Source organism: Mustela putorius, unplaced genomic scaffold (genome assembly GCF_011764305.1).
Source record: "Mustela putorius furo isolate JIRA1106 unplaced genomic scaffold, ASM1176430v1.1 tig00000139_pilon_pilon_pilon, whole genome shotgun sequence".
Classification (NCBI taxonomy): Eukaryota; Metazoa; Chordata; class Mammalia; order Carnivora; family Mustelidae; genus Mustela; species Mustela putorius.
Genome location: NW_025421293.1, coordinates 6,962,819 through 6,987,061, shown reverse-complemented (window position 1 = coordinate 6,987,061; position 24,243 = coordinate 6,962,819). Strand labels below are relative to the sequence as shown.

Below are 24,243 nucleotides of genomic sequence, written 5' to 3'. Positions count from 1 at the left end.
GCAATGTCAGCTCCGGGGGAACCCCTTCTCCCCTTTCTGGGTGTCATGGAGCTACGTACCCTATGCCCCTTTCCCTTGGGCCACAGCTTGCCAGGCACTGCAGAGCCTGTACCGACCAAGTCCCCTGAGTTCCAGCCGTGCAGGGGGACCCCCTGAGCCACCGGTCAGCCTCGACCCAGCTCTGCTCATCCACTCATGTGGGTCCCTGTGCCCCAGGCACAGACCTGTGCCCACCCACACCAAGGGTCTCCCCCTTGATCTGTGGTGGTTGGCGTTACCCCACTGGCCAGGTGGCCCATGAGGCCGCACCACACCCAGCTCCCACCCTGCAGTGCACCAGGCCGGCGTTCCCTGAACACTCTAGAGCCCATACATCCAGGGGCACTCCTTGGGGGCCCATCCTCAGCACCCCTCACCATCCGCCCCATCAGAATGTCCTCCAAGGCCCCAGAGGTGCTCCTGCCCTCAGGGACCCCGGCTGAACCTATCTTCCCTGTCATTGCTGTCCCCATGACAGTGCTGGTTTTGGCCAATCCCGGACACCCTCCACCCTCCCGCCACTTCCACATCTCCCACCAGTTCCTCCTTGCGGGGGCCGGAGTCACAAACAGCTGGCTCCGGCTCACTTCCTCCTCCCTGGGGATCAGAGCTCTCGTCCTGCCCAGGACCCTCTGGCCAATGACAGCCCACTGGCAGAGCTCAACCCATTACTCAGAACCAGGTTAGTCTGTGGTTGCGGGGGGGGGGGGAGAGGGGAGCAGGCTCTCCCATCTCCCAGAAGGGTGGGGTCCACAGCCAGGCCACCCACACTGGCTCCCACAGCTCTCCGGGCTTCATTCATAGACCTCCTGGTTCCCAGCCAGCCACAGAGGCCTCTGGGAGGCTCCAAGCGATAGCTGGTCCACGTCTGAGCTTTCATGGAGTGCCTGCTGGCCAGGTACCGCTGAGAAGGCGGCTAGTTTGTGTGTGGAAGGGAAGAGACTAGGGACCAGGACCTCCGATGAATCCTGCCTTGCTTCAGCACCCCGGAAGAGGGCAGCCCAGGGCTATGGGGGGAGGGCAGGAAGCCAGAGCTCCCGGCCAGCCTACACCTTCACAACCCACTGCTCCTCTCTAGGCCCACCCTTTCTGTCTCCCAGATCGGGATCAAAACCCTTCTTCGCCTGCCCTGCTTCCTGGGAAATCAGAGGGGACAGGGCTTTGTGAAAGGTTAAAGGGCTCTCCACCAAGGTCAGAGATCAGTATGGGAGAAAGAGGACAACAGATGGAGGCCTTTGAGCTCGCGGGGGGGACCACGGCCCCCCACAGAACTGCCCATGGTGCAGTTGCAGAAGGTTTGGTAAGGGCAGGGAGAACTGATCTGACCACCTGTCGGGGGGTGAGGGCTTGGGGCAGGAGGCAAGGGAGAGGAGGAGAGAAGGAGCAACAGCGCCCTCCCGTCTCTCCCCACGAGCAAGCAATAGGTCTGATGTCTGACCCACCCTCCCACTCAGCCCGACCCCTTTCTGGCCCCTGGAGGCCCCAGCTTGCCAGGGGTCAGTCCACAATTGCACCGCAAGGACCAGAAGGAGTCTTTGTTTTCTCAGCCAGAGTGGTGTCTGCCCTAACCTATGCCTTGGGTTTGGGGGCTGCAGAATTCAGCGGAGGTGAAGAAGCCAGGTCTGTGTCTGGTCCCCATCAGCCCCTTCTGAAGACCTCTCCGGGTGGCGTCAGTCTCCCCATCACAGTGAAGGTGCGTAGATGGGGCAGTGCTCGGGGGCTTCCCCGCCCTGTAACCCTTGGGCTATTTCCGGGCACGGGGAGCGGCGAAAGAAGAGGGCGTGGTGCTCGCCCTCGGGATTTATGAGAACCAGACGTCGACTTCCCCCGTTGCGACATCTGGGCCTCCTCGAGGCTCCCATTGTTCCCGCGGCGCAAGAGCCAAGACAGCGGCGGCCTCCGCCGGGCGCCCATCCCCAGGGGCGCCGACGCCCCCATACACCCCACTATTCGGGCCACCCACCCGGCCCCCACCCACCCCGCTCCAGGGCACGCTCCAGGACTCTCGCTCCAAAAGGGGCGGCCGGAGGCCAGACCCTAACCCCTCGGGCCCCAGGGCTCGGCCGCCGCCGCTGCAGCCCCAACCAAGGTAGCATCAGCCGCGGGCGCGGTTCAGGCTCGGCGGAGGGCTGGGGGCGCGCCGGGGGCGGGACCGGCGCGGCTCTAGGCGGGCGAGGGGGCGGGGCCCGCGCCGGGGGCGGGGCCGAGGAGGCGCGCGCCGCGCGGGCGGGGGGCACGAGGGGGAGCGGGCGGGGCGCGCGCGGCGCGGGGCTGGGCTCGCAGCGCGCGGGGCTCGGCCGCCGGGACCGCCGAGCCGGGGCCGCGCAGGGCCCGCGAGGAGCGCACGAGCCTTCGAGGTTGCGGACGAGCGAAGGAGGAGCCCCAGCCAACGCCGGCGCCCGCCCGGAGGGAGCCCGAACCCGCCGCGGGCCATGAGCCGCCGGGCCCCGGGAGCCGGGCCGCGGTCGGGGCAGCGCTCCGCCGGCGCCCCGGCCCGCCCAGCCGCAGCTGAGCGCCTGTAGGTACGGTCTGCTTGTCCTCAGTTCCCTCGTCCATCTCCCCAGACCCCGGCCGTCCCTGAGGGTGTGCGTGTGTGTGCGCACGGCTGCCCCGGGAAGCGCGGCCGCACGCGCCCTGGTCCGCGCGTGTCGTCTTTGTGTGCGCGGGTGGGAGGGAGCGCGACGGAGGGGATGCGCCCCCGGCGGGGACCCCCTCGCCGAATCTCCCCCCTCCCCGGCCGGGCGGGAGTGGCGGGAGGGGCCGAGCCGCCTCCGGAGCAGCTGCGCCCCCGCCCCCTCCTAGGGCCCAAGGCCCGCGGTGTGGCGAGCGCTGCGAGGCCCCTGGAGGAGGGGTCTCTGGCTGGGGAGCGGCGCGAGGGAGCCCGGGTCTCTTCCCTGGGCTGCGAGGGAGGGGGGCGGGCCAACCTGGAAGGAGGGTGCGAGCCCCGGGAAGACCCTATCCAGTCCACAGTCGCCCGGCCGGCACGCCCTCCATTCGGCCCTGGCGGTCTTTCTCACGGTCGCCAGTTCGGTCCGCCCACCCCCAGGAGCTCTCCGACCGCCCTCGATAGTGGGGAGGACCGCTGTGGGTGCCCGAGAGGCCGGCGCCTTTAAGAAGGGGCGGGTTCATGCCCTCCATTCAGGCCCTCCGGCCTCAGCCATTGATGAACCTGCGGGGCCGCGCGGGGGCCCGGAACCGCGCCAGCTCAGCGGGCCAAGGCCAAGCAGAGGCTGGGACCCGGCCGGGCACCCCCATCGGCCCACGAAGGGAGGTCTTTAAAGGGAGAAGTCGGCAGTGACTGGGGTCCCTTAGGACCCTCAGGGCGGATCGGCAGCCAGCCTCAGGAGTAACCGAACAGGGATAAGCCAGAATCAGTGTTCACACCGACTTGGTGCAGAGGAGAACCTCAGGGCTGGGAGGTGGACCCGGGTTGAACCCTGCCTCTGCACTTAGAGCCTCCATTATGGACCCTGTAAAATGGAGATGGTGCTGCCTCCCTCCAAGCTGGGTGGCCAGCAAGTGTTGTCCACTCCAACACAGGCCACCGATCATGGGGTGAGTGAGGACAGGAGGAGGGAGGCGAGTTTTCCCTAAGAGACTTTAGTTGCCTCTATGGGGGATGTGACCTGAACCCCGCCCCCCCAACTCTGTTGCCGCTTTAAACAGATTTCTTCCTTCCTAGCTTCCCTGCTCCATCCAGGAGGCGACTGGTCAGGGGAGTGACCTAGAACCTTCCAGCTCTAGGAACTTTGGGAGAGGTCTGGTAGTAGGGGCAGTGCTCTTATGCTGACTTGAGTCCGGACGTTTATGGGGGTCTGGGAGGCAGAGTTTCCCACCAACTGCTCTGCTCCCTTTACCCCGCTCTCCCTCTAGAGGGCATGCAGATGGTGGGTCAGAGATTTTGAAGCGGGTTAATCAAATGGTTCTAAGTAGTCAAGGGTTCATCATATATACATGCTTTTCCTCTTACCTGTTGTGGAAAATGTGTCGAGATTTTCTAAGCCCCTCTCCCTCCTTAATGGGTCTCCTAGGGAGAATACACGTGCGCGCACGCACACACACACACACACACACACACCCCCACAATGAAGAGTGGGCTTCCCCCAAGGCCAAGCTTTTGGTTTTGAGTTGATGTCCCCCCAAGTCTCATATAATCTTCACACTAGCCCTGTGGCTTTGGTACTATTATTACCCCCATTTTACAGAGAAAGAAACAGGTTCAGGGAAGTGAAATCACTTGGGCCAGAGTCACTCAACCAATAAGCCAGGTCTCTAAGCCACGGGTCTCTGACCTGTCCTGCCCACTACTTCTTCCGCTGTGTGCCCATCCTGGGTTGTGGGGAGTTGGGGTTCTAGGTGCCGTGGCAGCTCCTGGCTGCCGTGCCCATGGGGTTCTCGGAGCCTGCTTCGCTTCCTGCTTCTCATTGTTCACATGGGACCAAGGGAAGGTGGCAGCCGTGGAGCTTTGGGGAAGTTTCTCCTCCCCCCTCACCTGGTTAGGTCTGTTTCTTGGCTGCACTCTAGCTAGAGAAAGTTACAGCCTGCACCTTTTTGGGCAGAGCTAGGCAGGGTAGCAGTGTGTAGGGTTATATTATCTTTTGACTCTTGTGGATGATGCAGGGTTTGGACCCCATTCTCCAGATTCTTCGGACTCTCTGTGGATAGGGCCCCCCTGGGGGTGGGTATATAACACCTGCGGGGGGTCATGGTCTGGTGCTATTGTAGAGGGGCAGGAGAGTGAGGGTGGAGGCGGGGACAAGACAAAGGGGGTGTTCCCAAGGCCTCCAGCGGCTCAGGGGCCTGGCAGCTGTTGGGGCAGAGGAGTTGGAGCAGGTGGGGCGATGCTGGGCTGGGTACTGAGGCTCCCAGCAGAGAAAAAGCAGGGGTTGGAGGAAGAGGACATAAAAGAACTCGGAAGTGGTGAGTCTGAGGTGCCTGGAGATCAGCCAGGCTGGGAGTGTATTGCTCAGAGAAAGGCCCAAGGAAGCTTTATAAGAACCCATAGTACGCAGAGGTCTGGGATACTCAGATCTGAGCGGGGGGGATATTGAGGTCTCGGTTAGGAGTCGCTGGTATGTGTGTCATGGAAAAGTCAGAAGGCAGACTGATGGGCTGGGTAGCAGGAGTTGAGGGGGTGGGTGTCTTACAGGTTTCAGGGGCTGGGCCAGGCAGGTCCGAAAAGGGTATGAATCTGGGCCTAGGTGAGATCCATGGCACTGGGAGAGAAGGAGAGACTTCAAGGTTGGGGAGAGGGTGCCTCTGCTCTGTACTCGGGGAGGGCAGGGATAGTGCAGCTGGAGCCATCCCAGCCTGCACTCCACCTACAGAGCCTGCCCAGGAACTGTCCAGCACCAGGTGCTTCTGAAGGAGGAGGGGCTTCCCGCCCAAGCCCCCAGACCCCAGCATAGCTCATTGTCCTGGGCCCCAGTGCCTGCTTGTCTGACTTCTGTTTCCTCCAGGGCCCAGCTCAGGACTCGCCAGTCCTCCTTCCTGTCAGAATACCCCTTCTCAGGGTGGGTATCTCCCTTCTTTCTCCTGAGGCAGGGCCTGGGTCCCCCCCACCCTGAATCCCCTCAGAGGAGAGCTCCCCAGGGATAGGGCCTTGTTTCAAATAGCGTATGCTACAGAAAGGGACAGACCTGAATTTGGCCTCACCCTCCCCTCTTGCCCATTCTATGACCCTGGACTCCCCAGCATGTCTCCTGACACACAGTGGGAACCCAGTGACCAATAGGTCAGTCACCACGCTTGCCAGAACCCCATTTCTTTGTGCAGTGGGTGAATCCTCTCTTCCTGGCGGGGCACATTTGAGGGAAAAAGGTTCTGAAACAGGGGCGTAGCTCAATAGGGTGTGGGTTCTAGGAAAAGACCTTGGCCCCACTGTGGAGCCTGGATTTGTTGGGGTTTGGCAGGGACCATGGGAAACAGGGAGACCAGGGAGGAGGCCTCTGTAGCCATCTGCTCAGAGCAGTGACAGGACAAGAGGGAATGGATGCAGAACATTTACAAAACAGAAGCAGAGGAGCTTTGATTTCTTAACCAATTACCTATGGAGCAGTCTCTACACCCAGCATGGGGCTCAAACTCACAACCCCGAGATCAAGAGTCACAGGCTCTTCCGACTGAACCAGCCCGGCTCCCCCAGATCTCAGGCCGTTAACCTTCTGCACTGTCCCACAGGTCAGGTGACCAGGTGGGGAGATGCACAGGCAGTGGGGCCTCTGATGGGAGCACCTGGGGACCCCCAAGGACCAGGGGGTCTGCAGGTCCCAGAGCCAGCAGGGTTTGTCCAGGTTGGGGGCATTAGTGAAAGCCCAGGGGCTCACCCGAGGGCTTCCACCCTCCCCCAGGGGCAAAGGCTGGCAGCATGTGAAAGGTATGGAGGGTGGCACTGAGCACAGAACGGCTCCAGCTCCCGGTAGCCGCCTCCTAATGGGGCTTGTCAGCGTGGGCCTTGGACCACGAGGCAGCCCGCGTGGGAGAGCAGGGTGGTCCCCTTTCCAGCTAGAGACACTGATGCTCGGAAAAGCCAGGCCCACCTGAGCACCCTTCCCTCCAACCTCCAACCCACTGCCACCCAAACAAGGCAAGAGTCCCAGGGGCTCCGACTCTGCACCTGTCCCCGTCACTAGCCGGAGAACCTTCCTCCCACACCCGGTCGGAGCAAAGTCCCAGCAGGTTCAAGGTTGTTCGGACCAGAAGCGATGCCAACTTGTGCCTCCGCCGGGGTCACGGGGTGAGCGCAGATACATTGTGTGGGAGGCTTGGGGAATGCCAGCCACACCTCACTCGCCGGAGGTCTTGGTTCAGAACCCTGCCCTGGGGGGACACACTCTGGGGATAGGGCGGGCTGGGGACTAGCCTAGAGAGCCAACGTCCAACAGTGACACAGGGAACGTGCCTTCCTTCCCAGGGGAAACTCAGGCAGCCAGCCTGTGGGTGGCAGGCACTCCTGAAGGAAGTACTAGCCCAGACGTGGTCTGTGTCCCATGGAGGAAAGGGGTGCAGAGCGGGGGCTGCAGGGGACCTCCCCCCAGAGGCCAGGAGGTCAGCTGGAAGCACGGCACGATAGAGGACAGAAGGAGCGTTCATGGTCAAGTGTGGGGTCGGGTGAGCCAGGCCCGCCCCGGCCTGAGAAGCCCAGAGGACAGGACATCAGTGGGCATGGCTGAGGCTGAGTGAGGCCTCATCTTGTGTTGGGGGGCCCCAGGTAGAGACCATAGTTTCCCCATCGTGAATGGTTATTGGGGGGGCCACTGCCCACCCCAGCGCAGAACAGCACCCTCCTCTCTGACCCCCAGCATCCCGTTGGCACTTGGCTGTCCGGGTGAGCGTGGAGCTGAGCGAGGGGGCAGGAGGGTCAAGGCCCTTGGCGATGGACAAGCTTGTGCGAGCCGGCTTTGCGGGGTGCTGGCTGGCTAGCTTGCCTTGCAGGGCTTCCTTCCCTTCCCTGGGGGTAGATCGTCTCCCGTGGAGGTAGAAACTGCTGCTGGGCTTCGCACACGAGGCCCCGAGGCCCCTGCAGGTTGAGGGTCAGGCTGGTGTCTCCTGCTCCCCAGGCCTCTGCCCGCTGCGGGGTGGACCGATGCGCTGCCCGCCTGTTAGCGGGGGTGGCTAGGCTGCTTATCCATATTTTAAGGAATGACCTGGCCGTGGGGTCCGGAACTGCCTGTGGCGGGGGCTGATGACCGGCCTTCTTTTTTGTACTGCAGTTGTGAACGCTATTTTTACCCCGGAAGGCCCGCCGCCCCCTCTCCCAGGCCTCTAACCGGTTAGAGGGCGGGGTCTCTCATCTGGGTTCTCGGCGGGGCCCCGGGGTTAGGAGAGCCCGTGCTTGGGAAGGTGACAGGCAAGGACTTGATTAGGCTTCCCCCGTCATGCTCCAGCCCTGGTGAAGTGGGAACAAAAAGAAAGCAGGAGCCAGGCAGGTCAGTGGAGCCTGGAAACCCGCGGGGTGATGGATCAGGGGAGGGTGGTCTGTCCGGGTGGGCGCCCCTCGTCCCCAGCTCCGGTCCTCCCGGAAGAAGCCTGAAGATGAGAGACAACCCCTGCCTGTCCCTGGTCCCTTGAGGGGGGGGTGACATTGGGACCACAGTCTTCAGTGTCCAAGGGCCATGACAGCCCCAGGCCTTAGAGGCCACTGCTTAGCACCATCGTGTCACCGGTGGGGAGCCAAGGCCAGAGGAGACACAGGGCATGGACTGAGATGGCGAGCCCACTGTCGCCCAATCCGGCGCCTTCCTGTCCTGACTCAGCAGGTCTCTCCGGCTTCCTGGGGCCATAGGCAGAGGAACTGGGACTTTGCCCACAGAAGCAAGAGGGCCAAGGGCCACAGGGACCTCATGGGAGCTCAGGGAGGGAGGGCCAGTGTAGGGGGAAGACTTTCTGGAAGAAAAGTTTTACGCAGTCTAAATGCCAAGGAGAATTTAGTAGTCCAGAGAGCAAAGACGGCCGTCCAAGCAGGGGAGCGGCACAGGCAAACACCCAGGGGGATCCCCAAGGAGCTGCTGGACGAGGGAGAGCCCAGGGCCAGCTGGATTCATCCATGAGCCTTCCAGGCCAGCCAGACAGAGGGCACCAGACTGAACTCACCCACCTTGCTTCTGGTACCACTGGGATGGCCTTCCCCCCTGAGGCTCTGCTTTTCCCACATCTGGGTCTGGCCACCTGCAGAATGGGAGAGGGATCTGTCTACTGGCTGGTCCCTGGAGAAGGCTGGAAAGGCCTCCTGGCTTCGTCATGCAGAGGTTAAGGGGCCCCTGGCTCTGCCCATGGCCGCACGGACACCCTATACTGTCCTTCCGGGACGGGGTGGCTCTCACTTCCCATAAAGTGAGCAAGCAGGCTCCGAGGTGGGTGTTGTGATCAGCATCCCTCACCCAGGGGGTAGTGGGGCCGGTAGGCCTGGCCCAGGACAGCCAAGTTCATTGCACTTGGTGTCATCCCCAGTTTGGACTCCAAGGACAGTTGGGTTGGGGTTGAGCCCTCTTCTGTGGCTGGTGGCCTCCCCCTCACAGAAAGCCACGTCTGGGCCTCCATCTCCCCATCGGTACCCAGTGCAGGGCTCCCTGCTGGTCCTGCTGCTTGTAAATTTGACCTCTGGAGGGCTCAACCCCTGTCCTTCCCGTGTAGCCCCCACTAGGCCCAGGGGACGCTGAGGGCTGCCGGGCTGGGCTTCAGGCCTCCAGGCTCCTGGCCAGCCAGCAAGGGTGGCTCGGGGAGGTCTAGGCAGGCCTGACCTCCCAGTGCCTCCCAGGCCGGTCCCTACCCAGGACATGACCGGGGCCACCATATCCATGGCAGGTTCTCCTCTGAGCCCCACCCCTACCTCCTGTGAGGACTAGGTGGGACCCACACTGTGAGAGCCTCCCCCCAGGGCCCTGCCCCTCGGCTCTGCGCCTTCACCCAGCAGGGAGAATGGGAGGACCAGGAATTGATGTGCGAAGATGTGCACTGGGACTGATTTCCTCCCTGCGCGCTCACCCCCGGCCCCCGGTGGGGCAGCCGGGCTGCTGTGCGACCCAGTGCGAGCCTCCCGGCGGTCCAGGCAGAGAAGCGGCCAGTATAGGGAGCACGGCCCCGCTGGGTGAATGGCTTGGAGCACAGGAACGGGGCCTCACAGGCTTAGCTGCAGGGCTCTCCCCCCGCTCCCCGACTCCTCCCCCTGCAGATGTGCCGCCTCAGCAAGTCCGGACAGGGCCTTGGCTCTCAACCTTCCCTCGAGGCCTCAGTGGTGGTGGCAGGTGCGTTCCCACTTCTGCCCTCATTTCTGGCCTATGACTCGGGCCTGCCTTCTGCTCCCAAGGAGCGTCTTATGCCAGATGGGGAGACAGACCTGGGAATGGACACCTGGAGCACCCCGTCACTGGCACCTTGCTAGAGGGGGTCCTGGGAGGGAACTGTCAGAGCTTGGAGGAGACACTCCTGCCTCATGGTTGGGGGAGGCAGGGGAAGGTCCGGGAAGGCTGGAGGAAGTGGCCCCTGCATTCATTATTGAAGGATGAGTAGGAGTTCGCCAGAGGAAGAAAGGAAGACCAGTGGGTCCCAGTTACCGTTCATCCCTACAGAGGGGTCACTCTTCGCTTCTCTCTTTACTGTCATAAGGGCCAGCTCCCTGCTGCCCTCTCCCCCGTCGGTACCGGGCAGGAGTCTCTAAGCAGTCCCGCTGGTTCAGAAAACTGTCCTCTGTGCTAAGTGGCCTCGTCAAGTGGCCCATGTCCTCCCTGGGGCTGTCCTGTGGTTATTGACTGCAGATCGATGGCCGAGGTGAGTGGGAATTCCCACAGGGCCCCATGGGCCAGAGGCCCCACAGAGGATTGCACAGAAGCGGGGCAGCTATCTTTATGAGGCGTTTAATTACAAAGTTTGGGTCCCAGGAGCTCCGAGGGAAAGGCCATGCCAGGAAATGTGGGGATCCTGGGAGGACAGGTGAGGGCATGACCCTCTGTCTTAGTTTCCCTGAACCCCTCAGACAGGGGCTCCTCAAGGCAGGGTGGGACCACCCCACCCCAGCTACTCCCACTGGTAATTTTCATCCTGGCCTGGGGGCAGGGGTAGGATATATAAACACTGGGCTGGACCATTGCCCCAGGAGTGGTGGTTACCTTGGGGGACAAGGGGGCAAGGCCCCCGAATGCCTGGGCACAACCAGTAGTTTGGTGAGCCATTGTAGTAAAAGCTGGACGGGCCTGGGAACCGGAGGAAGCTGGCCGGTGAGCGGGCCGGAGTCCCTCCATCAGGACCTCTGCAGGAAGCCCGGGTTTGGATGGGAGCCCCGGAGGGAACAGGATTCCAAAAGGTGGGAAGAGTGGAGACACGGGGACAGAAAGCAGTCTAAGAGGGCAGCGTGCCTTCAGAGCCAGTAGGAAAAGTGGATCCTACGTGATCCGCACTGGAGGGGTGAGCCCCGGGGTCCTGGACCAGGGGGAGGATCCCAGGCCCATCACTAATGAGCTGCGTGATCTCAGGCACCATGCGAGGGCTTAGGCAGTGACAGCTGTGACATACCTGACACATCCTTGTGTGAATGTGTGCCAGACACATTCATTTGCTCATTCCGTGTTTTTTATTATTATTATTATTATTATTATTATTATTTTAGTCATCTCTATATGCTTGAACTCCCGATCCTCAGATCAAGAGTCACATGCTTTACTGACTGAGCAAGCCAGGCGCCCCCATTCATTCAGTGTTTACCGTGCCTACCATGAGCCCAGCACTGGGGACACAGCAACTTAAAACTGCATTCTCAGGGGAAGGGTGTGGTGGGGAGCAGGGGGGGTGGGAGGGGGTAGGACAACACAACCAGGCAAGGGAACAAATGGTGTGTCAGATGGGGATAAGCACCATGGAGCAAAGTAAGCAAGCTTAAGACGTGCAGACGGCAGCGCTGGGTGGGGTGGGAACATTCCTTACTCTCAGCAGAGTGGGGTCAGGGAAGGCTACTGGGCAAGACGGTGTAGAACCAGAAACCTGAAGGAGTTGAGAGAGTGTAGGGGAGAGAACGTGCCAGGCAAGTGCAAGACAGAATTGCAAGTGCAAAGGCCCTGGGGTGGGACCCAGCAGCAGCCAGAGTAGAGTGGGTGGGAAGAGTGGCAGGAGATAAGCTCTGGGAGATAAGTGGAGGCAGATCATGTGACACCATGGGGATTATGAGTGGGACATCTACTTTTACTCTGAGTGGAATGGGAGGCGATCCAGGATTATGAGTAAAGGAGAGACCTGATCTGTCTTGTTTTAGGAGAAATGACTGTGTTCCTGGGTGGAGAACAGTGATGGCGGTGGGGGGCGGGGTACAGGGAGCGGTAGGGGCGGTGTGCATGAGGGGTGAAGTTCCGGGGTACCAGTGAAGAGGCTGCTAAAGTAGGGCAGGGGAGAGAAGGGGTCGTGTGGGGCCCCGTAGGGCAGCCCTGATGGAGAGTGGAGGAAAGGTTGAGTTCTTGGCATATTTCAAAGGCAGAGCTAAGAGGAATGCACATGACTTCCTCCTGTCTACTTGTCTCTGGGGGCCCTCAGAAGAGGTCAGCTTGGAAGTAGGTAACAGGAGACTCTTGGGGACCTCAGATCTAGGCACCAGGGACCCAACCTCCACCGGCCCCAGAAATGACCTTGAGAATGTCGATTGAAGAGTGGCTGGGAAGAGGGAACCCCCTTCTGCAGACACTGCCTTTCACCTCCCTGGTTGTCCCTCTCTGCTCTGAAGGCTGCAGGATGTCACCCCCCTACCCCCGCCCCCCTCACAGCCCCAGGGAGTCCCAGGGAGAGGGGCCAGGGGCTGCTGAGGCCCCGGAGTCACTTCCCGCCCTTGTCGCTCTTGTCGCCCCCAGCCGCAGGGGGCTGCGATGGGACGGGAGCCATGAATGGTGCCGCCCCTGGCCCCGCCGCCGCCCCCGCCCCGGTCCCCGACTGGCGGCAGTTCTGCGAGCTGCACGCACAGGCGGCCGCCGTGGACTTCGCCCACAAGTTCTGCCGCTTCCTGCGGGACAACCCAGCCTACGACACGCCCGACGCCGGAGCCTCCTTCTCCCGCCACTTCGCCGCCAACTTCCTGGACGTCTTCGGGGAGGAGGTGCGCCGCGTGCTGGTGGCCGGGCCGGCGTCGCGGGGGGCGGCTGAGCCCCCGGACGCTATGGAGCCCGAGCCGGCGGGGCCCGCGGCGCTCAAGGCGGCCGCCTACGGCCACTCGCGGAGCTCGGAGGACGTGTCCACGCAGGCGGTGGCCAAGGCCCGCGTCCGCAAGGGCTTCTCACTGCGCAACATGAGCCTCTGCGTGGTGGACGGCGTGCGCGACATGTGGCACCGGCGCGCCTCCCCCGAGCCCGACGCGGGCGCCACCCCGCGGGCTGCCGAGCCCCCCGCCGAGCCGCGTGACAAGTGGACGAGGCGCCTGCGGCTGTCGCGGACGCTGGCGGCCAAGGTGGAGCTGGTGGACATTCAGCGTGAGGGCGCGCTGCGCTTCATGGTGGCCGACGACGCGGCCGCGGGCTCCGGCGGCACCGCCCAGTGGCAGAAGTGCCGCCTGCTCCTGCGCCGGGCAGTGGCCGGCGAGCGCTTCCGGCTGGAGTTCTTCGTGCCACCCAAGGTGAGTGCCCAGCCCCCACCCAGGCAGCCGCTGAGGGTGCCAGGGCTGGCTTCCAGCAGGTTTCCTGTTGGCTTGCTGTCCCCTGGGGCCTCCCAAACACCAGTGACAGTCGCACTTTCAGGGAGGGTGCCCTAAATGTGTTGTCGTCCCCGCCCCCGCCCAGGCTGCGGCCCAGCCCCTGGTGAGTGGCCCTTCCCTGGTCCAGGTTTTGAAAGCTAAGCATCTAGCTGTCTCCAGCACTGCTGCCCCATGAGAGCAGCCCGCCCTCTCCCCAACTTGGGGGCTGGCCTTGGGGGCAGCTGGCCTTGGGGGCAGCTGCAGGCCTCCTCCAGGATGGCTGACCTGCCGTACTGGGCAAGTGGGAATCAGTGGAACAATAGTGCCTGTTCTCTGAGGACACCCGGCACACCGAGCCCTAAGCGTGGGGCCCAGTCTCATGCCCCAGACCCCCTGTTGGATGGGCGTCATGGTCCCCAAGTCACAGAAGAAAGAACAGAGGAGTACTCTGAGAGGAGGTGTGGCCCCGTCCAAAGTCCCAGAGCTGGTGGGTGCCAGAGCTGGGCTATTAATACCCACTACCCTGGTGGTCCCGAGAACGGAGGAGCGTGGACATGGGAGCTGCTTGTGCACTGGGAGGTTCAGAAAGGGGGGGAGGCTGTGCTGGCACAGCAGCTGGCAGCACCCCAAGAACCAGCCAGCCCTCCCCCAACTCCTGGGCCCACTCTACTCCTTGGCTCCTTTAGTCACCCCGAGCCTCACGGCTCTCTCCATCTCCCAGGCTGTCAGGACTCTGGGTGCGCTTCCTTGCCTCTCCCCACTCAAGGGGCAGGGCGTGGGCTCCCCAAGGCTGGACACCCACGAGCCACGCGGACTCTGGAGAAATGATTTCCCGGGGAAACCCACGTATTCCTTTGAGTTGTAGGACCCAGACATCCCAAGGGTTTTCTCCCTGCCAGGCCCCCACCATTAGGCCTCCCGAGAGAATTCCTAGACCACTAAGTCCAGCTCCACCACTTGTCAGAGAGAGACCGAGGCCTGGTGAGTGGGGCAGGCGGGGTGGGGCTGGCCCAGAGTCACCCGGAGGGCAAGGGCAAAGGCCCAGGGCTCAATGCCTCTGGGCCTGAGTGGCAGTTACAGCTGCCCAGCTGTAAATAGCGTCTGCTGCCCTTGGGGGGGAGGGGTGCAGGGGCTCGGCCTCTCCCTGAGTCTCTCCTGTCCTACCATGCACTGCTGGCGGAGGGCAGGGCCCCTGCAGGAAGGCAGGCAGCTGGGTTCCTAACCCCTGATCTGGCCTTGGACCCTCCTTTTCCCAAGGAAGTATTTGTGAATTCAGGAGGGAGCCCCGTGGAAGGCAGGTGATACCCACGGGAAGGGCTCAGGTCAGGCTCCCCAAATGTGTTGGGCCCCAGGGTGAGTGAGCCCCCACGGGGCATCCCTCCTGATACCCCCTCCCAGAGCTTTTTAGTTCTGTGCACCCCGCCACGGTCCAGATCTCCTTCTGCCCCTGGAGGCCTGGCCGCACCCTCAGAGCCCAGGAGCGTGGGGTCTGCGGTTCAGGGACCTTTTCCCGGGGTCCTCAGCCTTCCCTCTCACATGTCCCCATGAGTCAAGGCTCTGGCCACTTGCACCCTCCTCCTGCAGGAAGCCCTTTGCCAGGACAGCCCTGGGGAGCCAGGGAGCAGGGGGCCCGACCCAAGCATTCTGAAGCCATCAGGAAGCCTGCATGTCTAGGACGGGATGGTAAACCTCGGGGGAGAGGGCAGTGGGACCTCTGGGGGCCCGAAGGAGGGGGAGTTTGGACTGTCTCAGTGTCCACTAGGAGCAGAGCCCCCAAGACCGGCCTCTCTGGAGGCATGAGCTGAGGGAGCAAAGGCTACAGGCGGACACCGCCTGCTGGCTCTGGCTGGGGAAGGGAAACGGCGAGGTGTGCCTAGAGCAGGGGCAGAGCCACTCACTGAGCTAGGACGGCGCATCTCAGAGGCCAGGCACGGGAATCGGCCCCTCCGGCCCGTGGGAGCCCAGCTAAAGCTCCCAGTCTGGGCCCGCACAGTCCCATCTGTATCTGCTCTCCTGACTCCGGGACCATGAGCCCCGGCCCCACTGGCTGGCGGGATGGCCTGCCCTGGTCCGCTGAGGCCCTCGGTCTCTGCTCCAAGCCCAGCCCTGCGCTCGATGGCTGGCGGCCAGGGCTACCAGGAATTCCCATCAGCCTGCCCACCCAGCGTGTGGCCCTTCCCTTTCCTCCTGAGAAAGTCCCTGTTCGGGAGCCCAAGCCCTGCTGGGAAGCTGTCTCAAGCCAGCCCTGGGGGATTTTAGGGCCGTGGCCAGGAGCTCTGGAACAAAGTGGGAAGGGCCAAGCGCAGAGCGGCCCTCCGTGGGAGCCCTGACAGCTCACCTTGGTTAAACCCCACACTGGTCCCTTTCCCTCCACCCGGGACACGGCCGTGCCCTGCTCCAGGAGCCCCGTTCTAAGTCAGGGACTCCAGAGCCATGCTCTGGGAAGTCTGGTCTAAAGCGGGGAGGGCAGCATTTTTTTTTTCCTCAGGCGTACTAAGATGGACTTGAAATTATCTTACCCCGTTACACACAGGATAAACATTGTCTGGTGAGATGTTCATTCCAAAGACATTCTTACCTAAGTTCACATGTAGTGGGTCCCAATGTCAAATCTATTGCTTGGTATGGGTCAGGGTCAAGAATGGGAAAACCACAGATGTGGAGGGTGCACGGGGCAGGAGGGCAGCCCGGGTGGAGTTTTCCCCTTGGCCCTCAGAGGTGGGAGACTCAGAATTTTGTTCCAGCTCTGTGACTTGCCGTGTGACTGTGTGGGGAGGTCCCTTTGTTTCCCAGAAGCTCCCTCAACTTACCCATCTGGGAACTGGAGCCAGGGTCGCCATGGTGCCCCCAGCCGAGGGCGCCCCTGACCTCGGAGGAGGGGGAGGGTGCAGAGGGTTTCAGAAGACCCTGGCTGACTCTCTCTCACTGCCCCTTTGGCCTCCCAGGCCTCCAGGCCCAAGGTCAGCATCCCTCTCTCGGCCATCATTGAGGTCCGCACGACAATGCCCCTGGAGATGCCGGAGAAAGATAACACGTTTGTGCTCAAGGTGAGCCCCACCCCCGGCCCCAGAAATCCCCCCGCCGCCCCAGGCTAGCGCTGGAGAGAGGGTGAGGAGTTAGCCGAGGGGCCCAGGGAGGGAGCTCTGGTGGCAGGGCCCTGGACCCGCCACAGGTGTCTGGCACACAGCTAGGACTTGAATCCGGATCTGGGCTATAGCGCCGTGGGCTCTGGGTGTCCCCCACCGTCTGGGGCCCCCCGTTCCCATTTCCTCCTGGCCTAGTGCCGCTCCCCTGAGTTTCACTTCCTCGCCCCCCTTCCCCAACTGGACGCAGCATATACCCACCCCGTAGCCTGTGGCAGTTATGCAAATGCCCCCGGCTCTGGGCACCGGAGTGTGGGAACCGGCCCGGTCCCACAGAGGGCACAAAGGCACCGAGGGTGGGCGGGGAGGCACCCCGGTGGGTCTGGGGGCCACTCGTCCTTTTCCCAGGCTCCACCCCGCCAGGGCGGCCGGCTTGGGTTGCTGAGGACACAGCTCCCGGCTGCCAGGGCTGTGGCCCTGGACCTCCTCAAAGCACTGGGTGTTTGTCAAGCCAAGTCCCCAAGGAGGCCCAGAGTTAGCCACAGACTCCCTTATTCATTTACCAAACATGTGTCAACCCCATATCCTGAGTCACCCCAGGCCCCCAGGAGCTGAGGACGTAGTCCCTCCCCGCCTGGCATGCTTGTCTACTGGGTGAGACAGGCCCAGGGCCTCGCTCCCGACAGCCAGCTGGCCACCATGCTGCCGCCTGCACCCAGGAGCCCCGACGCGGGGGCTCACCCGCCGGCCCCACACTGAGCCTCAGTTTCCCCATCTAGTCAGACTGGGGTGGGAGGTGGTCTCTGAGGCCCCTCCCAGCTCCAAGGTGCTGGCAGGCAGCCAACTGCACTTCACCAGGACACACACCGGAAGCTGAGAGCCTGGGGCCTTGGCATCACAGAGATCTGGGTTCAGGTCCCAGTGCTGCCACTGAGCGCATGTGCGAGCGAGTCACCTGCCCTCTCTGACCCTCAGTCTTGTCCTCCATAAAATGGGGACAACCTGCCGCCTCCCTCACTGGGAGGAGGTTGTCACACATGGGCAGGATGATGCTCTGGGCGCTGTCTCTCCCGCTCACGTGGCCCCAGAGATAGGGCTCCAGGCGCTAAGGCGTTGGAGGCCTTTAGCTCCGCGTGCCAGGCTATGGACCTTCAAGGGCCTGACGGCTGGGGTGCTGTTCCGCCCCATCTCCGGGGTGCCAGGCCAGCGTGGCTTCCTCAGAGGCTGCGGCTGCAGGACCCGAGGACCTGAGCTCAGGGGACAGGACCTCAGCCCCAGCAATCCCTGCTGCCGGGTCCCGGAGGGAGGGGCTGCTGGCAGTGCGGCCACAGCTCTGCCGCCGGCCCCTGACCCCGGCTTGAGGTGGTGCCGGACGGTGACCCCACTGTCGTTCCTGCTGCCCGTGCCCGTGAGCCCCCATGGGGGAGGGGCGGGCGAACCGTTTGCCCCAGAGTCTGCAGCCCTGTGCTGAGGGCTGGACGCTGGGCCGCTCTGTCCCCAGGTCGAGAACGGAGCCGAGTACATCCTGGAGACCATTGACTCGCTGCAGAAGCACTCGTGGGTGGCTGACATCCAGGGCTGCGTGGACCCCGGGTGAGTGCCCAGGCGGCCCCAGAATGGGTTTGGGGGTGCTGACCGAGTAGGGCCCCGTGGTGCCCCCATACAGGGTGAGGTCTTTGGTGGGGGCAGAACCTGAGTTTGGGAGGTGGGTTTTCTCGTAGCAGTCCCGGCTGGGGTCACCTGTACCCCTAGCCCCGACAAGCTCTTTGGGACCTGCTCCATAGGGCCAAGGCCTAGGGACCCAGAAGAAAGTTGGACTGAGACTTGCCTTTACAATAGGGGAATCTGAGACCACTAGGACATGGGCAGTGACAGGGGGAGCCCAAAGGGCCAGGGGTGGCAGAATGGAGGCAAGGCCCCGAATCCGGCCCTAGGGCTCAGAGTCGTACGGTAGAAGTCCGCCCTTCCTCCAAGACTTAAAGGAGGAGCAGGCCTGAGCCAGGCAGAGGGGTGTGAGGGCCTGGGGCTTCCAGGGGAGGGCCGGGCCGTTCAGCCCCCAGACGTAGAGCTGATGCGGGGGGTCTTGATGAGAGCCTGAGAGGCTGATAGGTTGGGTGCAGTGGGCAGCCGTGGCTGGGCGCGAGCAGAGGGCAGTTACGGTCAGCTGTGTGCGGGCGCACAGCCGGGAGGCTGGCTCCGTGCTCTGGGAGAGATCCCGAGGCCAGGAGTGGGAGGGGCAGGCCGGCCAACAGCAGAGGATTTGGCAGGAGCTCTTCTGGCTAATGGGGTGAGCCAGGCCCGGGGGGAGGGGCCGCTGCTTTCTAATTAACAGCTTCATTTGAGGAAGCGCAATTAAAGGCCTGAGTGCTTTCCAGGCTGCTCCCCCACCCCCCGCCCCATCCCCCAAATGGCTCTAATCCCCCCCCCCCGCCCTCCGCCCGCCCGCCACCCTCCCTGCCATCTGCCTGCACATTCCTCCCCCAGCCCCTGTGAAGGTGAACCTCACTTTGCGGTCTTACGAAGCTGGCTGGGCCCCAGACAACTCATGTCAGGGACAGGGAGACAAAGGCCAGGGTGGGGAAGGGAGCTGTCCTGCCATCATTTGAGGGACAGCCCCCGGGGTCCCAAGACGAGGCCAGCCCCTCATGGGTCAGTGGGCAGGGTTCACGTGGCCTCGAGGAGGACTCGGAGACTCGGAGACCTCCCTGGATGGCCTAGTCATGTCCGCCGTGGCCACAGAGCAAGCTGATGGTATGGGACAGAGGGACCCAGACGAGCAGGATAGGGCTGCCGCTGGCCATGGGACCATCAGCCGTCACTGGGGGCTCCACGTGCAGCCAGTGGTTGGGGTCCGCCCGTGGCGGGACACGATTGTGCCTTCCCACCTTCGCAGGGACAGCGAGGAAGACACTGAGCTGTCCTGTGCCCGGGGAGGCTGCCTGGCCAGCCGAGTGGCCTCCTGCAGCTGTGAGCTGCTGACCGACGGTACGTGTGGGCGGAGCGGGTGAGGGGAGCGGAGGGCAGGGTCAGAGGGGGCGCTGGGGCCCAGATGGCTCAACAGATGATGTGCTTCCCACCTGCCACTTCTCCAGCAGGCGACCTGCCCCGGCCCCCAGAGACAACGGCAGCCGTGGTGACAGCTCCACACAGCCGAGCTCGAGATGGCGTTGGGGAGTCCCTGGCCCATGTCCCACTGGAGACCTTCCTGGAGACCTTGGAGTCCCCAGGCGGTGGGGGCAGGGACAGCAGTACTACAGGTGTGTGCACAGTCTTCTGTCCCTGGGCCTCCTCCCCGCCCCCCGCCCCCCGCCCACACACCTGTCCTCTTCCTGCCCACAGGGGCCCTCAGGCTCCCTCTGAGGCCCTTCTCGAGCCTCAGAAGCCATGAAGTTCCATCCCACCGGGCACACTGCGTGGCAGCTCAGTAGTTCTGGTTTTTATGGGGAAGTCCGGGAAGGTGACCCTTCCCACAGGCCCTGGATTCCATAAAAGATGCTCAGAGGAAGGAGTAGAAGGTGAAGGGTTGGGACCAGGGTTGGGAACAAGGAGACTTGACTTGTTCCCAGGTTTCCTGCTGACCTACGGATTGACTCCAGGAGAGTCCGTCTCTCCCTGCCTCAGTTTACCTGATACGCTGAACTAGTGGGTTGGGTTGGCTCCCTGACTCGTTCTAAGATCATTCCAACAGCATTTTGCATGCCAACACCCAAGAAGCCGCTGCGGGTCCTCTCTCACGGACCCCCCCGCCTCGGCTCCCCCAGGCCCCTCACACCATCCTCCTTCTCTAGGGGAGGAGGGAGCGGAGCCGGAGCCCGAGGCTGAGCCCGAGCTGGAGCTCTCCGACTACCCCTGGTTCCACGGGACGTTGTCGCGGGTCAGGGCAGCTCAGCTGGTGCTAGCAGGGGGGCCCCGGAGCCACGGCCTCTTCGTGATCCGCCAGAGTGAGACCCGGCCTGGGGAGTACGTGCTGACCTTCAACTTCCAGGGCAAAGCCAAGGCAAGTCGGCTGGGGATGGTCCGGGGGGGAGGTGGGGTGCGCAGGGGCAGTGTGGCCAGCCCTGAGGGAGGAGTACTGAGGTGGTGCCGGGCCCGAGGTTGTGCCCGTGCCCCGGGAGCAGGCCTGACTTCCCACCGGCGCGCCTGTACCCCACCTGCGTCCCCCCACTCACCTCCCTGAGGGCTGCATTCAGCCCCAGATGTGGCTTCTTAATTATCCAGATGGGGAAGTCACCCACTGGTGGCTGAGCCCACAGGAGGCCGGGCCCTTCTGAGGGTTTCAGTTTGACCCTGTGCACCGGGGGTCGCTTACCACGAAGGCTTCTGAGGGTCTCTGCCCATAGCCACACTGGTGCGGGGCCAAGGTCAACCAAGGCCCTCCTGCCCCACCCACCCGCAGATAGCCCCTCTTCTTCCCGGCTCGGGTCAGTTCACCAACACCTCCTGGGCCCCAGCTCTGAGCCAGGCCTGTGGCAGCCCCAGGATCACAGAACCACACCCAGGCGGGCCCTCAAGAGCCGGGCAGGAGGAGAGGCCTCGGACTGGGCCACAGGGCTGCCGCACATTTACGGCGAGCGGTTCTCCCGACCCCAACAGCCAGAGTAAGGGCTCAGTGACCTTGAGAATCCTCAAGGTAAAGAAGGGCAGTCCAGACGGGGCACAGCAAGGGGGTAGCAGTGCGCCCAGATCGGGGGCTCTCAAGGAAGGACCCTGTGTGCTAATAATAATAAGGTGCAAAGGAAACTATCCCAGAAAAGTCAAATGATGTTGGTGCATGTGGAGGGGGGGCGGGGCTTGTGGTTACAATGAGACCAGAATGGGCGGAAACCTCGACCCCGCTTCCCCACCATCCCAAATTTCCCATAAAGGAAGAGACCTGGCCCCGGCTCCTCCCAGGACATGGTTCCCATCCCTCCCTGCTGGAGGAGGGGGCACCCCAGGACTCCTGCTCCAGGCCTGCCCTGGTGATCAGTATCCCAACCCCCAACTGGCCTTCCCTGGGCATCTCTCCTTGGCAGCGGTGGCCCCAGCATGGAAGAGGCACCACTCCCCCCTGGGGACACCTCCTTGGAAAGCAGCTGCCCTTACCAGTTCCTCTGGCAACCGGGCGCTTAACGCTGTCCCCAGCAGCCCAAAGTTTGCTTCTGGGCCAACACCGCCCCAGGCGGCCTCCCGGGAGCCAGGATCTGACTCATGCCCAAGCCAGAGGCTAGGATGCTGCCCAGCCCTCTGTGGGGCATGGTGGCGAGGGGGAGAAGGAGGCGGCTGAAGCAGGGCAGGAGGCTTCTCTCCTTCCTGGGGCATGACCCGGCCTTGAACTCGCCCCAACTGCTGCCCTCTCAGAGCTGGGTGACTGGCCACGGTTTGACCAGTTGGTTGTGGGGTAGAGCAGGACCTCCAGTCCCCTGCGTGCACACCTCCTAGGCAGCTCCTTTCACCTTCAGATAAGAAACATCTGGAAGGTTTTCCTGAAAATTGAGATGCACCGGCCCCCTGAGGCCCAACTCTGCCTGGACCCGTGCCCTTGAAGGCCGCACCCAGACTTGAGGCTGTGCCGGGACCCCTTCCACTATGCTGTTCCTCTCCTGCTGAGCCCCTGCCCTGGGCTGCCAGGAACGCTCTGTGGGTTCGCCACACTGTTCGGGCAATTACGGGCCCTGCTGAGTGGCAGAACTCATTCAGGGGGTGCCTTCGTGCCTCCTACCCCCAGGGCTTCTCTGTCCTTTATGCAGGGGGCCAGGCCACCTTGCCCTCCTGGGCTTGGAGTCACATGCATAACCTAAAACCCTTCTATCTCTGACCCTTTCTCGCCCCCCACGAGACAGTCGGTCTTCCTCCTGCGGGACACACATGGAGCAAAACAGGGCTGAAACCAGAGACCTGCGGCTCATCCCCCTAAGGCACCTGTCGCATGCGGGCCCTGGAGACCCGCGGAGGAACCAGCCCTGTTCCTCGTGCTCCCGGTGCTCCCACTGCAGCACCATTAAGAAGGACATGGGGTCACTCCTCCCCAGCTAGACGCTGGGTTGTTTCTGCTTTCCCCCAGCGCACCCCCCCACCCCCACCGCCGACACCCCTCTCCCCGGCTTCTGCTCTGCAGGAACAACAGCAGGCAGATTCCTAGCCTGCCGGAGTGGGAGAGTCACACAAAAGAATTTTCTTTCTATCTCTGTGACTAGGGTGGGGGAGGGAGTCCCTTCCACCCTCCCTGTGCCTCAGTTTCCCCATCGCTAACATGGGGGCTTTCATTTCTACCTTCTGGGACTGTTGGAGACTAGAGATGGGGGTGCAGAGGGCACGAGGCGTGTGCTCCTAGCATAGGGACCAAATGCAGGACCAAATGTAACCCTGCCCCCCGACTAGGGGAGTGACCCCCTGAGATGGGGCTCAGTGTGTGAGCTCTGACACAGCCCCGCATGGCCTCTGTGAGACTCCATACTGGTAATGACCTCCAGAGGCGCTTGCAAAGCAGTTGGCTGGCGGGGGACCCCACGGCTTGACCACATCCACCTGTGCCCACAGCACCTGCGCCTGTCCTTGAACAGCCACGGGCAGTGCCACGTGCAGCACCTGTGGTTCCAGTCCGTGCTCGACATGCTGCGTCACTTCCACACCCACCCTATCCCACTGGAGTCCGGGGGCTCTGCAGATATCACCCTACGAAGCTACGTGCGGGCCCAGGGCCCCCCACCCGGTAAGACTTCCCCAGGTGGCTTATGTGATGGCTCTAGAAGACAGGTGCGCCGTAGGGGGAGGGAGGCACCCACAGGGGGCCACCCAGCCTCCGTGGGAAGAACACGGGGTCCTGAGCAGGTGTAAGCAATCTGGGCCATCAGGAATGGAGGGAGAGTGGCGGCGCGGGCCCCGTCCGGGTCCTGAGTGACTGGGGGCAGGCGGAAGGAGGTGGCTCACAGCGCACGGATCCCCTGCAAAGTTGGGGCCCCGCGGAGAGCGGCTGAAGGAAGTGTTGGAGGGGCTGGGAAGGGTGTCCGGCATATGGGACATCAGGTATCCAGGGAGGGGGTCTGGAACCAGGAGAGTCAGGTCACCCGGCCCCTGCGGGTCTCCGCGGGTCTCCGTGTGACGCGTGGGGGTTGGGGACAGCGGGGACCACGGTGGCCGCCTGGGCCCTGACGCGCCCGCGCTCTCCCGCCACAGCCCCGGGGCCGTCCGCCGGCGCCGCGCCCGCGCCCCCCGCCTGCTGGAGCGACCCGGCCGGCCAGCACTACTTCTCCAGCCTGGCCGCCGCCGCCTGCCCGCCCGCCTCGCCCTCGGAGGCGGGCGGAGCCTCGTCCTCGTCCGCCTCGTCGTCCTCCGCCGCGTCCGCGCCGGCCGCCCCGCGCCCCGCCGAGGGCCCGCTGAGCGCGCGCAGCCGCAGCAACAGCGCCGAGCGCCTCCTGGAGGCGGCGGGCGGAGGCGCCGACGAGCCCCCGGAGGCCGCGGCGGGCGAAGGAGCGCGGGGCCGCACGCGCGCCGTCGAGAACCAGTATTCCTTCTACTAGCCCGGCGCGGCGGCGCCAAGGCCCTGGGGCCACCCGGCCCCGCCGCCCGCCGTGCGGTCGCCCCCGTGCCCGTCCGCCCGTCTGTCCGGCGGACCCGGCCGGCCCCAGCCCGGCGCTGGGTGGGAAAAGCGAAGCTCTTCAGTGAAGACATAAATGTTATTAAAGAGCCTGTTTTAGGGACTGCACAAGGCTCTCCTGTCATCCTTTCTGATGCCCCGCTCCCGGACGCCGCTCCTCTGGGACTGCGGGAAAGGACGGCTGGGGGGGGGGGCGGGAACCACACATGGCACCCCCCACCTCCTTCCTCTGCATCGAGCCCACAGTGGCCTGGGGACGGCCGGGCTTTGTCTTTGAGGGAACCGAGCTCCCTGTCTGGCAGGGAGACATCCAGAAGGGAGACAACCAGTGGTACCTGAAGGAGGCACAGAGCTGACCCGCGAGGGAACTGCCCACGGGGAAGGGATGGGGGAGGGGGCTTTCGTGG

The 24,243-nt window shown here is 63.4% G+C and overlaps 1 protein-coding gene across 9 annotated transcripts; it reads left to right on the top strand.

Annotated features, from left to right (window-relative positions):
* Positions 1–571: 571 nt before the first annotated feature.
* Positions 572–23,944, top strand: SH2B2 (SH2B adaptor protein 2). 9 transcript variants are annotated; one of them, XM_045075008.1, is made up of 11 exons: positions 572–721; positions 1,587–1,732; positions 5,499–5,552; positions 12,366–13,120; positions 16,123–16,224; positions 17,762–17,853; positions 19,154–19,245; positions 19,353–19,517; positions 20,022–20,257; positions 22,780–22,951; positions 23,416–23,944. In XM_045075008.1, exons 4-11 carry the CDS (start codon positions 12,395–12,397, stop codon positions 23,757–23,759), a joined length of 1,929 nt encoding a protein of 642 aa, XP_044930943.1. In that variant the 5' UTR covers positions 572–721; positions 1,587–1,732; positions 5,499–5,552; positions 12,366–12,394; the 3' UTR covers positions 23,760–23,944. The 9 variants fall into 9 exon arrangements, with proteins under 9 accessions (XP_044930943.1, XP_044930947.1, XP_044930940.1 ...); XM_045075012.1 differs by having other exon boundaries at positions 5,499–6,775; positions 19,356–19,517; XM_045075005.1 differs by having other exon boundaries at positions 5,499–6,775.
* Positions 23,945–24,243: the final 299 nt, after the last annotated feature.